At 41.6% G+C, this 17,121-nt stretch overlaps 1 protein-coding gene across 1 annotated transcript in view; it reads left to right on the top strand.

Moving 5' to 3' along the window:
- Positions 1-17,121, top strand: part of myripb (myosin VIIA and Rab interacting protein b) — a 178,588-nt gene that overhangs the window by 14,650 nt on the left and 146,817 nt on the right. The window contains exon 2 of the mRNA XM_050056270.1: positions 6,000-6,211. Within this exon, the coding sequence (XP_049912227.1) occupies positions 6,102-6,211 (110 nt within the window). The 5' untranslated portion in view covers positions 6,000-6,101. The remainder of the gene's footprint in view (positions 1-5,999; positions 6,212-17,121) is intronic.

The following is a 17,121-nucleotide window of genomic DNA, read 5'->3' as shown; positions in this document are numbered from 1 at the left end:
GGTTCCCATTTTTAAAGAAGGGGACTGGAGGGAGTGCTACAATTACAGGTGTATCACACAGCTCAGCCTCCCCTGGAAAGTTTATTCCAGGGTGCTGGAAAGGAGGCTCCGACTGATTGTCGAACTTCGGATTCAGGAGGAGGCTTGGCCAAATAAACTGTCCCGATTCTGGCTGCTGACACTATCATCACTAGGCTGTTGGCAAAAATGACCTGGCCCAGCATTGGCCCAAACTCGGCACCCTGGAAGAAATAAGTCATGCCATGTCTGGTTGCCTAACTTGGCTGAGACTTGGGATGAATGACGCCTAAGAATCTGGCCAAATAAACTGACCGATACTGCCATTACTGGGGCTTAGTGATATATGATGTTGTTCAGTGGCATTTGAGACAAATACTATTGCAAATCCTCAAAAAAATATTTGAACATTGTGGGAAATACATTTATTTGTTTTGCTGCTGAGAGTTAGATGAGAAGATTGATACTTCTCTCGTGTTTGTGTGGTAAATTTACTGTAAGGCTACATGGCCATCAGCCAGTTTGCTTAGCTTAGAATTAAAGTGGCAGTCTCAAAGATTTCAGCCCTGGTTGATTTACTGATGGTAACTGTGAATGCGGTTTAATACTCCAGGTCATAGAGTTCTGCAGGCAGCAAAACAAACTATTGTCATTTTAATAAAGAAGTCATGCATGAGTGTACAGACAGCAGAGCACAGTGAAAGGAGTTGGTTACCTCACTAAGTTGGAGGTATCCAGCCTGTCGCCTGCATCTCTTCATCTAACAGCTCACTGTTGCTGCTCCTGCTGTTTCCATTACACCCTGCAATATTTCAAACCGACTGCTGTCAACAAATGATGAAATTGACCATAGTCTTGTTTTGTAGAAGAATTTTTTGATGAATGATAGTGGCAAGTGCAACACTGCCTTTCCTTTGACTCATGTTTCACCAGTTAAATGCTTCTAATGTGAAGCTGCAGCAGGAAGAAATGTTCGGTTTACATTAGCAGTAACTTAATACAGCTTTTTTTCCTGCAAATGTTCCCCTCGACAACCAGTTCATTAAATTGCAAATATTTAGATGTTGCTGTACTCTCATCAGTGGGCCAGTTTTACTAAATTCATCAACAGATAGTGATTTAAAAATGGTATTTCAATGAAAATCTTCAAGATTCTAAAAATAGGGGGAAACAGCTAGCTAGTAACTGCTCATGGCGGGCACTTAACCAGCCATAAAACCTCACACTTCATGTTTTTGTACGGATTAAACATACAAGGCATAACGTAACTTTTCCCTGTTTCCAGTCTTTATGCTAAGCTAAGCTAACCTGCTGGTTGTAGCATCAGGCTTTTTCTTTTTAGTTTTAGTAGGTACTGCAGCTGTCCTTTAAAAAGTACATACTGTTGCATGCAGTTTGCACACAATCAGGACATAGTACTTCCTTATTACATTACGCCCTGACATTTTTTTGTTACTGCTTATTCTGTTAGGGGTTGCAGGGGGGCTGGAGCCTATCCTAGCTGACATTGGGCGAGAGGCGTGGCACACCCTAGACAGGTCACCAGTCTATCACAGGGCTGACACATAGAGACAGACAACCATTCACACTCACATTCACACCTACGAACAATTTAGAGTCACCAATTAACCTGCATGTCTTTGGACTGTGGGAGGAAGCCGGAGTATCAGTAGAAAACCCATGCTGACACGGGGAGAACATGCAAACTACACACAGAAGGGCTCCTCCACCTGGGATTGAACCAGAAACCCTCTTGCTGTGAGGCAACAGTGCTAACCACCACACCACCGTGCCGCCCCACTACGTATCAGGACATGCTGCATCTTTTTCTGGCACACTATATAGTATGGTAGTGTGGGTATTGGAATGCACAGTAAGACTTGAGAGTGGTTTCAATCATCTAATCACCTGAACATGAAATGATGGTCATGATTGAGCACATTTCTTTCACTACTTTTACGCACTCACATACAGAAGCTAGGGCGACAGTTTTCACACCAGACCGCTACTTGTTTATGTTAAACACCAAACGAAAACCAAGTATTAGTATCATTTTGTTCCTGGAACCCACAAATTAATACTGGGAAATTTCAAGTAGAAGGCTCAGGTAATTATTGTCCATGCTGGCACATGTTTGTCCACATGAGCCTGAGTTTATATTTTAACATTTTGTGTATAATATGTGCTTCTCTCAGACTGGATAGCCTTTCCCGAGGCCAGGGCAAGGTCTCTTATCACAGTTGAATGAGGAGCGTTTGTGAATGGCATTGTGTATTTACACTGTGTGATAGCAGATGTCTGAGACTGAGAGATTTTACATCTTTTTTTTCCCACTGTAGCTGAGAATGTGACAAAAGCTCCTTCTCGCACTTGTGTATATGTGTGATTGAGTGTGTGTGTGTTTGCATTTGCCCTTGTGGATTTTACATTCCCACTGATACAAATGAGTCATAAAAGCATCTGATGGAGATATGTTAAAGGATGAAATAGATGAGAACAATGAAAAGAGTGTTCCTCTGATTTGCCCGAAGCTTTTAATCTAAATGACAGACACGGAGTGAAGTTTATTTTACTGTGTAGATGCTGCAGAAAGTCCAACAGTGATTGATGATATTTAAATGTGTCTGAGCTAAATCTCAGAGACACAAATATAAATATGTACCGATTGTTTTTTGAAGTGTAAAAGTTCAACAGCAGCCTGTCCTCCTGACACGGGCCCTGAGCTGAACTGGAGGAATGAGTTATATGCTGAGTGAGGGGAGAGACTCTCTGTCGATGAAGCTATCGGCCCAATAATAGAACGGACATAATTGTCTGGCCTTCTGAGTCATCATTGCTCTCTCCACTGCCAGTGCTCTCCCATCTTGTTTAGACACTGCAGTTAATGGACCTTCTCCTTCTGTCCATCACCTCATCTGTCTCTGCTGCTCTCTTCCTCCTGCCATCCCTCTGTTTTAGTTTTATGGCGCTGGCCCTCGATCTCGCCTCTCCATCATGCTCTCTTCACTTCTTTACTGACGTCTGTCTTTACCCCACAAATAACAGATGTCAGACTTGTTTTTAGGTCAGTGCGGTGATAAATACTCAAGGCTCTAACTTTAAAATATGAATATTACAGTGCGGTTTAAAGTAGGGATGCACCGATTGGGAAATTCTGGGACGATACCGATGTTTAAATTTACTATTTGGCCGATAGCCGATACCAGTGTTTTTATGTTGTTGTTTCTTTTGTTTTTGTGATTATTTATTCCCCCTTATGTGCCAGGGAAACCAAAAAATGTACAACTGAATAATTTTAAAGTCATGAAGCCCTCAATTACATTATCTTTGCATGCGCACAAAGTCAGTCAATGACCTTTCTCATGAAAAACATCTTCAAATGCTTCAAAAGCCTTTTTACTGTATATAACATATCATAAGTCCCTCTCTAATATCTGTCATAGTGCTGTGAAAACATCAACAAATTTCTCCTTCAAACAGCTGTATTTATTCAAGTTTCCCACCTAAAACGACATGTTACAAGATTGAATTTAAAAACCTCATGAGAACTTTACAATTCACCTTCGCCTGATACTCATTTTTACCAAATAGAGTTTGAATGCATCCTTATGTAACTCAATGCAACCTCCTTGAGCTGTTAATTGGCCACCGGCTGCCTAGAGTGAACCTAAACAAGCTCTCCTTCTGCCGATTTCAACACAGATTCATTCTTCACAATGTAACATTATCAGGGAAACTATAGGGCGACACACTGATCATGAATTTAATGCGTCCTTTCATCAAAGATCTGTGTTCGTCCCAAACATGTTTTACCAGGATGCTATTTGCCAAATATTCAATGTTTTCTTCTTGTACTTGCTCTTTAGTTTAGGTTTGTTGGCACTAGTTTTGAGCCCTGTGTTTAAGCCTGCGCAAAAGTGGTGTGACAACACAAAAACATCGGCCACTTCCATCAGTGAATGTCATTTTATTGCTGATAGGCCGATGGCAGTCAAAAAGACAGATATCGGCCGATACCGATATTCAGCCGATAAATCGGTGCATCCCTAGTTCAAAGGTCTACAATCTAAAAGTTAAATACTAAAATGATTTTACAGATAGATAGATAGATAGATAGGCTATTGTCATTCAAATCCACACTGTCAACAGTGGACATTAAGAATGAAATTTTGTTGCATTTGACTCTGAATAAAGTATGGATAAAACAATACATCATCAGCAAAAGTGCTAGTGCAAGCCAGTGCAGCCACAGCTGCGATATCGATAATATCAAGTTTTTGAACATATATATGGACAATATATGGACATGACCTCAATCATTTTGCTGACAACGATATTGCCTGTTGTGCTTACATGCATGTTTGTTTAGCAAAGACTCACTAACATTTTGGCCAGCATGATGCCAGAATAAACAGCAGGGTTTTCTTGAACATTATGAGACTTGGGTGCAGCGATTTTATTATTTTTTTCTCTATGTCCCTGCCTACTTGCGCAAGTCCAAAGAAAAATAAGACTACACTTCAAAGACGACGCAGTATAGCTTACCGGTAGCTTGCAGCTACACTTTTGCAGTGGAAGAGGGGTAGTTCTGATGGTCGTTAGCTTGCCAACCCTAGGCAATGGGGCAAAAGTCAGTTGTTCGTAGTTTTACTCTCCATAAGCAATTTTATCCTCCACCAAACTGTCCGTCTCCCAGGCAATGCATCCCCAGGAGCCAACTGCAGCACATCACTTTCTCTTGTTTTTATTGGCCAAATTTTGGATTAAGTCTCAAACTGAGCAAATTTATGCTCCTTATATAAAAGTAGTATAATTTATATGTACCTTCCTGTATTAACAGGTGTTAATTTCTTGGACAATCTGTTGGCTAGCAAAAGTAGTTCTCATGACAAGCCTGAATAAGCTGTGTAGCTGAATATCTAAAAGGAAAACACATGAGTTGATGTGAGGTTTGCAGCTCGATTGCAGTCAAGTGTAGTGTATATGTACATAGAAGTGTGTTTACATTAGAGCACACGCCCACTGTGCCATGTACCAGACAAGATTGCCATTTCAAAGCAAGTAAATAGCTGTAAGTTATATGATGCTGCACAGAAACATGACATCTATGGCCCTTTAACTACCATGTTTGTTGACAGACAGACTCTTCACAGCTACCTGCCTGCTTTGCATGCTGTATGCAAAAATATGATCTTATTGCACAGGAGGTGTGATCTGAATGTCTATGATCTGGAGAGCTACTGTACTCTCAGCTGCACAGTGATGCTGATTTGTGGAGGCTGTAGGTTGTGGTGCTGTTGAATTATGTTGCCATGCAGCGGCTTATAAAACAGAGACAGGTGAAATGTTCTAATTATCCAGTGAAATATCTAAATTTAATCTTGAGATTGTCAGAACAATTTGTACAGACATTCATGGCTTGCTGATTTTGATGATGCCCTGACCTATTTTTGGTTTGGAGGAGGGCAGCATTTGTTTTCTTGGTTAACATAACGCTACGCCTCACATTTGTAATGACCTAAAACAGCACAAAGAATAATGTTTCCAGCCACTACACTCCAGTCTAACCCAATTTGCAGCTGCTCCGAGATCAGAGTTCGTGCTGCAGGCAAACAACTACTGTAGCGCCACAGCGTATTTTGTTCACAAGTCATAAAAGCAAACGTTGCAGCAGTATTTGCATGGTAAGATTTTTGTTTCTTTGTGTTGGATGTCTGTGCTGATAGGCTGTGAAAATGAGGTTTTTATGTTTCTGTTCATTATGCTCAAAGCTGTGCCAGAGACCTATTGATGTTGTAATTCCTTGGCTAATAGAGGTTGATGAAAGTCATAAATTACTGAATACCAGGTGTACAAGAGTTCTCTCAGACACGCTGACAAATTAACTGTCAGGCATATTCACGCTCAGCTCCAAAGGAGTGAATTGATTCCACAAAAAAAAAATCATTTTAAATTTTCTCCATCCCTCTGTCTTACTCCAGGGTTGTCTCAGCCTCGGCCTCCAGAGCAGCAGAGCCCGTGCCTCTCCTCGCCCCCCCCCTCTCGGACCAGCAGCTTAGTTTAGTGTGGCGAGGCCAGGAACGATGGGCCGGAAGCTGGACCTGTCGGGCCTGACGGACGACGAGGCGGAGCATGTCTTGAAAGTGGTCCAGCGGGACATGAAGCTGCGAAAGAAGGAGGAGGAGAGGCTGAGGTGAGATGGGATTCCCCCGCCGGCACTTTTTCTAGTGTTTTTAACACGTTTAAGGCGACAAACACAGGGTGACTTGAAAGGAGCTGATAAGGAGAGATGACATTAGCCTGTGAGCAAAAATGACCAGATATAGTGGTGTACAGCTGGCCCAGCTGACAGACACTTACTACATATTGAGAAAGTCTAGAGTGCAAATCTTCCTTCTACATCCTCATATACCCTGCTGCTGTAGTATAAATAATAAGAGTGAAGCTGTTTTGTATTTACAAAATGAAAAAACAAGTGAAAAGATGTGAGGAATAGATTCAATTGTGTGTTTAGCTGCTCTAATGTTAGCATCCAGCTAACTAGCTTACTACTCACACCTGCCCTGTTTAGTTCGGTTCAATCGAACTCAAGTTTGTTTGCCCCCAAAGTGCAGTTTGTTTGGGCAGGTGTGAACACCGCAGTCGCACTCAGGTGCACACCAAAACAACCAGACCAAGACCTTCTTGAAGAGGTGGTCTTGGTCCAGTTACAAACGAACTCTGGTGCAGTTCACATGACACATTGTTTGTGTTAAACATGAGCATGTTACAGTCCTGGAGGATTATTAATGTGCACCTCCTCCTGTACTGCCTTAATATGCACATTCAGCACATCCAATGCATCAAAACATTGTTTTCTAGTTGGAGCCGCGCCTCGTTTTCAAACTGTATGGTTTGACTAAAATGAACAATGACAGCAATATAGTCCACGATGAGCAGCGCTAAAATCAACCTGCGTAGTTGTCCCTCCATTGTGACATTAGAAAGTGTCACATTTATCTTGCAAGTGTACTCTTCTTCAACGTTTGCTTTACTTCCTGGATTTGTCCTGCATGGAAATTCTGACCAATCAAGAGCAGCTTTCTCGCGCAAGGTATTTGATCTGGTCCACCTGTAAATGCTGCCGTGAGAACACGAACCAGCTCTAGGCAATTATGCAACTTTGTAACAAAATTAGTCGCTGATTCGGACCAAAGCAAGACAACTCTAGGTCTGAAAGCACCCTAAGTTTAAACTACATATTCATAGCAACAGTAACCAGGAGGTTTGGGTTTGACAAACAGTCAACTGTAGGTTTAAGACAAACTCTGAAAACAGTAAGTCTGCATAGTATAGCCTACTTGTTGGTAAATGTAATCCATTTGTTGTTGAACCAGGGCGGCTTTGTAGAGGATTTATTTCATCCATTTGAAATGATTGATTTGGAGACAAACAATCCTCGAGAGAAGTGTTTATCTTACTTGCCATTCATGTTCGTAAGCCCGACAATTATTACTATTGATATCTTCATGCATTTGAAGTCAAAGCTTCAGCAAACACAGAAACACTCCCTGTTCTTCAAGAGTTTATTTTAAACTATAGGCCTTGGTTGTTGTCTTTTATAATCCACAATATTCCTTTTATTTATCAGATTGTACTTGAAGTGTGTTGTTGTGACGTCTGATTGATCTGAATGAAAGCATGATTTCTGAACAAAGCTGATAAGTTTTCAGGAGCAGTTATTTCTCCACAGGATTTCCATCTGTAGGGTTATTAAAGCACAGCCGGGTGCTGTAAGGAGGAAGATGCTTGTCTTGTATTTTCTGCTTGCGGGCTGGCAGGTCTGTGGGGGTCACTCAGGCTGGGCCTCAGGGCTCCGCTCCGGTGTCACAGCTTCTTACTTAACATGCGACAAGTGCTGGCCCGTTCTCCTCCTCTCTTCCTCTCCTCCTCTCCTCCTTGTCCTTCACTCCCTTCCTCTCCTCCCTGTGACAGCCCGTGAACAGAGGGGATTCGGTTCGGTTGTGACAGGCCTCCATGGGGGTTTGTCTATCAGATGTAGTCACTTCAGTGCGTCTGCTTTGTGTTGTTTCAGCAGGACTACAGGGGGGAAGTTTTAGTTTTAAAACTCCAGTGTGTCTAATGTCACAGCTAAAATCCAAAAATGTGTTTTCTTGCTGTGTTCTAACTGCGGTTGCACCCTATAATTTTGTAAACACAAATATGCTCCTTTGAGTACCTACCAGGCCTCAGCATCAGCTATTCTGTTGTGGAGATTTGATGTCTTTCTTCAGATTTGAACGGTGATCCTCAGTGGTTTTGTGTTCTTGAGCGGATGCCACGAGTGATTAGGCTGCTTTACTCAGAGCACTAAACATCTTAGCTGTACTCCGAGGAGCACAGCAGAGTTGCTACACAAACCAGAAAGCAGCTGTTGGTCTGCGCTGCTTGAAACTCCACTTATTTTCCCAGAATCAGTTTCAAAGCAAAGATGGTGTATTCCCAAATTACTGGGCTGTAAAATGTTTTCCCACCAAGCTGTCATGAATGATCAAAAAGAATTTATGCCTCTCAGGCTGTTATTACTGCTGTTTACTGCGAATAGATGAGCAGATTAATGTTGATGTAGCAGGCAGACATTGATGAGGCAACAGTTCTCCATAAAAGCAATCCGACCGTGTGTTTGCTGCCTTGTTGAGTTATTACGACCTGGTAAATGTTTTAAAAGCAAAGTTGCCAAAGTAGATGAAAACTGACAAATTATCTTGTTTCAGCAGCTCACACTGCTCATGTGTTACACCGTCACACGGCTGACATGTATTTTCATTTGCATCTCACGTTTGTTTTAATTGTGTTTACTGTTAGATATTTTCCTTCAGGCAGCGCCTCCTGAGAACCTACCGATGTCTCGACTCCCTGAGGAATAGCATTTTCCACATTTCTCTTCATTTACAGTGATGAAAATGTAATTCTACCTTTAGTATTAAAGTACATTAGCTTTGACATCTGGAGAGAGCTCGGAGTAGCGCCAGTGCTCCTTCGCATCGAAAGGGGTAGGTTGAGGTGGTTCGGGCATCTGATCAGGATGCCTCTTGGGCGCTTCCCTTTAGAGGTGTTCTGAGCACATCCCACTGATAGGAGGCCCTGGGGCAGACCCAGGACATGCTTGAGGGATTACATATCTCATCTGGCCTGGGAACGCCTTGGGTCCCCCAGGAGGAGCTGGAAAGTGTTGCTGGGGAGAGGGACGTCTGGGGTGCTTTGCTTGGCCTGCTGCCCCCACAACCTGGCCCCGGGTATATATATACTATATTTTGTTGCATTAATGTGCAAGACACATTTTAATCTTGTAGTTGATTGGTGTCCAGCCAATATTAACCACTGTATAGTTAATAATACATCACAGCCTTTCCCTAACCACCTCCAACACCCTCTCCCTACACACTTCCACTCCGTTTCTGCATTCACACTGAGTGTACGGCATGTTGAGTGCAGTCCCAAACCAACTACTGAGGAGTGGAAGTACAGTGATCCTGCACTGATGCTGACCTAGGCTGAATCCAAATCTCCACCCTCTGGACCCGCAAACTGAGCCCTCGCCGTCTTCAGTTGTATGTAGTGTGACATATTTACCGTCATCATGTAAAGTCTGCGAGGGCAGAGACTGCAAGTGGCTGATAGACAGCCCCCGAGACTGTTTTGCTTGTTGCCGTGGAAACGGTCAACTATCGCCGCTGTCATATTCATATATATGTCATATAAGCTGATGAACAGTGCCTACTCATCTGTCCCTGCAGATAACAAGATATAAATCCCATGTATAGCCTTTTTGTGACTGAACAAAAACATATTCATACATCTCTATAAAACAGGCTACATGTGTTCAAAAGCAGAAATGTCTGTGAACAAGGACTATATCTCAATAAACTGGGTATTACTGACATAAGAAGACTTTCTTTTGTGTTTTTCTGCCAATTTTTTTGCCCTTTTCACAGCCCGATAGGCTGCAATAATAAATGCATTTTCAGTCCCTCTACAGCCTATACTTATACATATTTCTGTATCATGATGTGGTTGAATATTATTTCTGGCCCACACAATTCAAGTAGCATTTTAATAGGCCTAACTCTCAATAATTATTTTACACATTTATACGTTTTTTTTTGCGGGTTTTTCGACAATTAAAAATGCACAACATCACGTCCGTATTACAATGAATTGTAGGTTATTAAATCAGTGAAGTCTGCTTTTCTCCATGGTCACCAAATATAACTACAGCTCCTTTTTCTGCTGCAGAGAGGGAAGTGTGTCCCAAAGTTTGCCGCTGTGTTTACAGCCTACACCTTGATGTAGGGTGCTTTATTCAGTTGTGAAGGTGACATTCAAGACAATCGGAGTGACACTGGGGCAGCATCTGATTTGCCCCATATTTGATAAACTGATTATATGTTTTGTGTGTCAAAAATCTTTATCAGCAAAGTATTGAGCAACAGCCCAGTTGCCAGTAGAAAATGTTGGCATTGTCATTTCTGCAAGCCCCAAATATGTTACATTTGTATGTGTCATACATATCATATCAATGTATATGAGCTGACTTTGTCATGCAGAACAGGAGGGGATGGTGGATGTGTTTTTTACAGAGAGGACGTTGCTTCTCCAGCGGCGATTATACCCCCAAAACCGGGTATTTTAAGCCAAACATGATCTTTTCCTAACTATAACCAAGTGGAATTTGTGTATAAACATAACCTTGTTAACCAGAGCATTGTTAAATGTAAAGTTTCAATGTATCTGCTACATATCTGTAATGTATTTGTTGTTTGCAGAAATGTACAATGCCAATATTTCTTCTGGCGCTTCGGTTGCTACAGTACTAGAAACTAAAGTTGGCGTAGTGAATTGGATTAAAGGAGGAGAGGAGAAGAGGAAAATACCCAGACATTCAAAACTTGCATTCATTAAATAAGTTCTTAGCCGAATGGCAACAATTTTGATCATTTATTAATAGTTGAAGTAATTTTTTAAGCAAAAAAGCCAAATATGTAGTAATTACTGCTTATTAAATGTGAATATTTTCTGGTTTTAGTAGACAAAACGAGCAATTTGAAGACATCACCTTGGATATTTTCCCTATTTTGTGACATTTTATAGACCGAAGGATTATTTGTGACTAATAGAGAATTTTAAATCAATTGATATTGAAAATAAACATGACTTGCAGCCTTAACTTCCTCTACTGTTTCTTCAGTTACAAGAAAAAATCCTTTCTGTAGGCTTATCATTTATCAGTGGAATTCCACAATCCAGAATCAATACATGTGTTTCTAAAACATAGTATTTCCCACTTGAAAAGCAGAGTATGCCTGCTCCATCTGTGGTATTTTATATAAATTGACATTTGATTGCACTGTATCTCAAAGGATCAGGACTCACAATATGAAGTCCATGAGATTCACTTGAACACACACAAACTGGTGTTCATCTTAAGAACAAGGACATGTCCTTGGTCAGTCTCAGGCTACGGTAGCCTTTTGTGTTATTGAACTGTTGTCCTGTGAATTGTACTTTGCATCAATCACTTGTTTCTACTGTATCTAATTAAAGGAAGTCAGCTTTGTAGCCGATCGGGTTACAGACAGGGAGTGAAAACCCATTTGCCTTTCATATGCAATGTAAAACCTTTACAGTATATGAATAGGAATATGAAAGCTTGTGTACAGCAGATGGTGGCTGAGTGTTTCAGCAGATAGCCTTCTCCCTGTGGGTTTTTTGCTTCCATGCATGACTGACATTTGTTTTTCTTTGTTGAATGAAGTCAGCCCTGCAGAGTTGTAAATTACACTGCTGAAGGATTCATGGGGTAGTTTATAAGCCTCAGCTGGCACTTTAAATACTCCATTTTAATTTTCTCCCATGCTGAATAATAAGAAACGTTGAAACACTTAGCTGATATTACCTTCTGTCTCATAAATACGGGACTGTAATAAATATGTAAATAAAGTGATGCACACAGCTATGAGCCTAGTTAGGGGCAATCAACACTGTTTTGTAGTTCACCTAAAGTTTTAATGTGGACTAGTTTATGATGTCTCTGCAGTTGTTTGCTTTTTTTCACTATGTGAGGGACTTTTTATAATTATGTAATGAGTATTTTAAACTGTACAGGGAAGGATCTATATCCTACTATGAGAACATGACTCTATAAACAAGAACATATGGATTTAAACTCCCTCTCCGGGCATTGATTAAGCCCTTAAGACTCATCTCTGTTTGTCAAGATTACATATTTAAATTTTGTTCCATGAAAAACATGCCTTCATGCCTTAAAATGGCTTAGATGTAATTCTAAACCTTTGCCAATATTCTCATGCACTCACTTATGATCATGCAAATCAGCCCCGCCTCTCAGCTGCTCGCCTGCAGCTCCAGTGTACCTGCTTCTGCTTGTAAACAGTAATAGATAACAGGGGCCTTTAGCTACACTTTCAAACTGCTATATCCTGCGAATGTTAGATAAACCATGTTCCTGATCGCCAGCTCTGACAAGTCGAAGTGAAATTGAAACCTAAATTACAAAATACAGATGTGTAGCTACACCTGGCTTCTCCTCTGATACCCCTTCTTTCACCAGCGTTACTGAAACACCACCCTGCAAGTTGGCAGGATTGGTTCCTCGGCCGTGGCGCTGACTGCTTATTTCCCTCGTGATATATCTTGAAGCATATAAAAAGCACCATATGGACATGTTAACGAGGTTAAAAACTCAAATTTTGTCACTTGAGGAGGTCTTTAAAGGCTTTAGTGTCGTGTCTTTACCAAGCAGTCCAACAAAATCTGATTTTCCAAGTTTAAATTCCAGGTAATAAAGAGACACTCCAATGCAATTCAGCACATAGAAAGTGGACTTACCATCTCATTCTGCTCCTTACTGGTCTATCTGTGTATGTGTCAGATATAAGGTAGACCATCATCAATGGCCATTAGTGATGAGTGTTCTAATGTTGCTGTACTGAAGTATGAAGTGCTTAAAGGGTGTCAAATTTCCTTACCAGCCATAACAGCAGGGCTGGTATTGTGTTCACCTTGTGAGTCTGTGTGTAGGTCATAATGAATAAATGTGGTCCTCGAGACACCGTTTATAGCGGGAACTACTACAGACGTTTGCCAGTCATTTATCTGTCTGTCTGTGGACAGATTTTGTCACAATGATAGTATCACAACCATGCAAGGTATGGTGATGAAACTTTACAGGTGTGTAGTTAAGATCACAATAAAGGCAGAGTTGGAAGATGGGTGTGGGCCGAGCAAGGGGGCCAGAAGTAGAGAGGTAGGAGGGAAGGGGCCATCCCCACCGTACACCCCTGTGCACAGGTTTGTTAGTTGTGGATCGCTGTATCATGGCTGGAGTATTCTCTAGTTTTCTATCTAAATGCTACCTCAAGGTTTAATTTAGTGTATCATTTCTATGCTGATGACACACCGCTGTACATCTCTGTCAAACGTAATCTGATTTATGTAAATTGTTGCCTGGATTAGGGCTGGGTAATATGGAGAAAATCAAATATGATATTTTTGACCCAGTGTTTCCCACAAAATGAGTGTATGTGTTGAGGTAGCTGATGATGCCTGTGTCCTTGTATCATTTTTATGTCCAAGGCTCCAAACATAGACAAAATGCATTTTTGTGAGTACATTTCTGAATTGTTGTCTCATTAGCTATTTTTACACAGAGATCGTGCTATAGGGTTGCTAAGAAGTCCCTTTTATGCCTCCTTTGCATTTTTACACAGAACCATTGCAGCATCAGAATCAAAAGAGGTGTGATTGGCGTACAGCGTCGGCTTCTAGTGTGACATATAACATATGTGTCGGCAGTGCTTTCTAAACAACAACAATGGTATTGCCATGTCAATAACAATCATTTACTGTCTCAGTCATATGGTGGCTGATCTGGTCGTCTGCTCAGAGGGTAAGGAGCTCCTAAATCTCATAGTTTTCCCAATTTGCGGACATTTACAGCCACTGTTCTTCTTCAGTGAGTTATCCGCTAACTGCTAACTGCTACTTTTTAAATCTCCTGCGGTGGGTCACAGACAGAACACGTTGTCAAAACGTCACACCCGGGCCACCATGGTCCAATTCTGCAGACTGTCCTGTTAATACAGACACCTTTTCATCTCTGTGACTACCTCCTGTGGCAGATTAAGGGCGAGACAACTCTTTCCCCTCATTTTGCGATTGTACCCTATATACAGCATGGTGAGGTGAAGTAACAGTGTGATATTCCTGCCTTGACCAGACAGTGTAAAGGGGGCTATTGACTCGCACTTGAGGCGTCTCATTTCTGCTACCCAATCTAATGGATGTCACAGGAGCTCAGTTTGATGAAGGGAGACTGTACCTCTGCTGCGTTTGCCTCAAAACCTTGGAGAGTTAACTTTTTCAGTTCATTAACTTCTACAGACTGAAGCGTTGGCTGTCTTGTTTTATCTTTCTTTGTCTTCTTTTGATGTTTTCTGTCACCGTCTTTAACTGTGAGCTGCAGCGTCACTTTTTCAGACTAGCTCTGGGATAATACATCTTTAGTAGCTCCGTATAAGCACCTTGATTGCTCTGCTGCTAAAGAGTGAAAGTCTGATTCTGCCAATTAGAGAGGGTGAACAGCTCAACCTCTGCCCTCCGCAGTCTCGGTGGCCATACAGTTGGAGAGGCTCATTATGAAGCAGCCAGAGACTCAGGGGAGCGCAGACGTGGGCCTACTTAACAAACAGCGCAGGCACTCCCAAGGGAGTCAGACTGGGAAATGATTATAGATGGAAAAAGCCATCCACCACTGCCTCTGTGTGAGTGGTGAGAAGATGGCCGAATCTCTAGCTATCGGTGGCTCTTACGGGTAATTTGCTCTCAGCGTTTGGAAGGATCCACTTTACGCATGTGTCTGGCAAGTCCTTGTATGGATGGGCCAATTACTGTACCTGTAATGCTTACTGCAAAACTCATTTCAATTGCAGCTGTGACAAGTCTATCCTTCCTGTACAATGCTGGATAAATTATTTGTTAGGTTATGGGCTGATTCACTCCACAGTCATTCTCTCTCCATCTCTTTTTGTGCAGAGTAATTCCTGGCTCAAGAATGCAGACATTTATCAGAGGGAGGTATTTTGCATCAGTAGTTTTAATTAATCAGCAAAATAGTGACAGTTTTTGTAATTAAATTGTGATGTTGTGGTTAGACGAGTGAGGCTGAGACATCTTTCTGTTTTATTAATGTTCGATTTGTGGCTGTAATCAAACCATCTGTAGTTGTTTTATTGTGAGATTGGCTTGTTGTACATATTATTTGATTTGGTACACCTCTATCTAATACGCCTCATGCATCCAAAGGCTTTAGCTTCTTTCTGTTGCTCTCTGTATGTCGGCTGGTGTTTTCTTTTAGCTGAATGTGACAGGCAGGCAGGTACAGGGAGCAAGAATCACACAGGAAGGTTAGGATCTTTTTGAAAGAAGGTGGCAGACGACGTCACTCAGCCCGGACAGAGACTGACCTCCATTTCCTCCTGTATTTATCCTCTTGGCTCTCTCTGGAGATGACACAGACATACTCCGCGGTCCAAAGCGAAAGAGGACGACTTAAAAAAATGTATTCCTTCAGAGCCAAGATAAAAGCCAGTCAGCTTATGTTTGGCCCAAATAGCTCTGTATACATGACGATCGATAAATTGGTGTAATTGGATTTCAGAGCACAAGCAGTCAGAGGATATTGCCCTTCGTTGCAGGACAGTCCCTTTAGGCTGTAGTGCCATCTCCTCTGTTAAAGCTGTGCTAAATGGGGACAGATCCACTGTCTGACATTCATTTTTAGGCCGGAGGTCATGTCCTTTTACAGCGTCGGCTCAGATTTATTAAACGTCCTTTCTCCAAATACAGTAAGCAGTACTGTTTAAGATTAAATAGTCGATATGTACTAGCTTGAGTATTGATTCGATGATGTGGTTTCAGGTTTCCCAGACTTCTGAACTGACCTGAACTTCAGAAATCCTGAAATTGTGTAACTAGTCCAGCGCAGCTTTGCGGGTGGTTGAATGGCTCCATTGTGTTAAACAGACGTGTGTTATTCCTTGCTGCTCTAAGGTGTTTATTCTGTGCCATAATCCAGTGTTGGGACCTATGTTAACATGTGACGTTCTTTCACATGAAACGGCCCAAAGCTGTAATGTCTCACTGCACACACACACACACACACACACACACACACAGAAGACTCTTTAACAATGAAACAGCTTTACGTGGCTAATCGCCTCACCTCTCTCCATCTTCAGCATTAATGTATTTTTATGCAGCAGCCAGAGAAGCAGGTCTGGATAGAGTTAATTTCAGTCTGCCTGTTGTTGTGGTAGTTGTGTTCTTGGCTGTGGTTCAGTATTGGTGGGGATTAGCTGTGTTTTGTTATTGGTGTGGGTTATTTGTCTGAGTCATATTGATGTGGATTGTTTTTGATGTGGAAGTGCTGTGTTGTGTGTACGCACTGATCTCATCGAGTGTGTATGCGTGTTTGTGCACGGCAAGCAGGAAGGACAAATCCTTTTGACCTTTTTATCTGTAGCCACATTGGCAGGTGTATTAGCAGTATAATTTGGTGATTCATCACATTTCACCGTCTGCCAGGGTAACATCATGATTGATACAGTGCCCATTCATGCTCACAGTGATGGTCAGGCACTGGTTACAACTGGCAGGTTTAATTTACCTTTTCTCCCTCAATGTATGTATGTTTTTAGAATTTTGTTTCAAAAAAAGAGGATTGAAAATGTTTTCCCATACAGGTGACTGTGTCAGTACGTCATTATAGTGTTTTTTTATTACATCAGAGCTCATGTATGTTTGTTTTGGCCTGAATTTATGCTTTAATAATGTCATCCTTTCCTATGAGACAGGGCCGAGTGTTCAGGTGGACGGGAATAGGAAATAGGAAATATTTATTATGCATTTGGTTGTGTGGGCGTGTGTGTATCTGTCTATCCTCTGCTAACCTCACATACTACTGGACCTATCAGCCTAATATTTGTCCTGCACATTAGGGGTGTGCCACATCATCTCGTTCATGATAATACCAGTATAATTTTT

The sequence above is a fragment of the Epinephelus moara genome, chromosome 11 (genome assembly GCF_006386435.1).
Source record: "Epinephelus moara isolate mb chromosome 11, YSFRI_EMoa_1.0, whole genome shotgun sequence".
In the NCBI taxonomy this organism is placed as follows: Eukaryota; Metazoa; Chordata; class Actinopteri; order Perciformes; family Serranidae; genus Epinephelus; species Epinephelus moara.
Note: the sequence above shows the minus strand (reverse complement) of the source record. Positions and strands in the feature narration are given on the sequence as shown.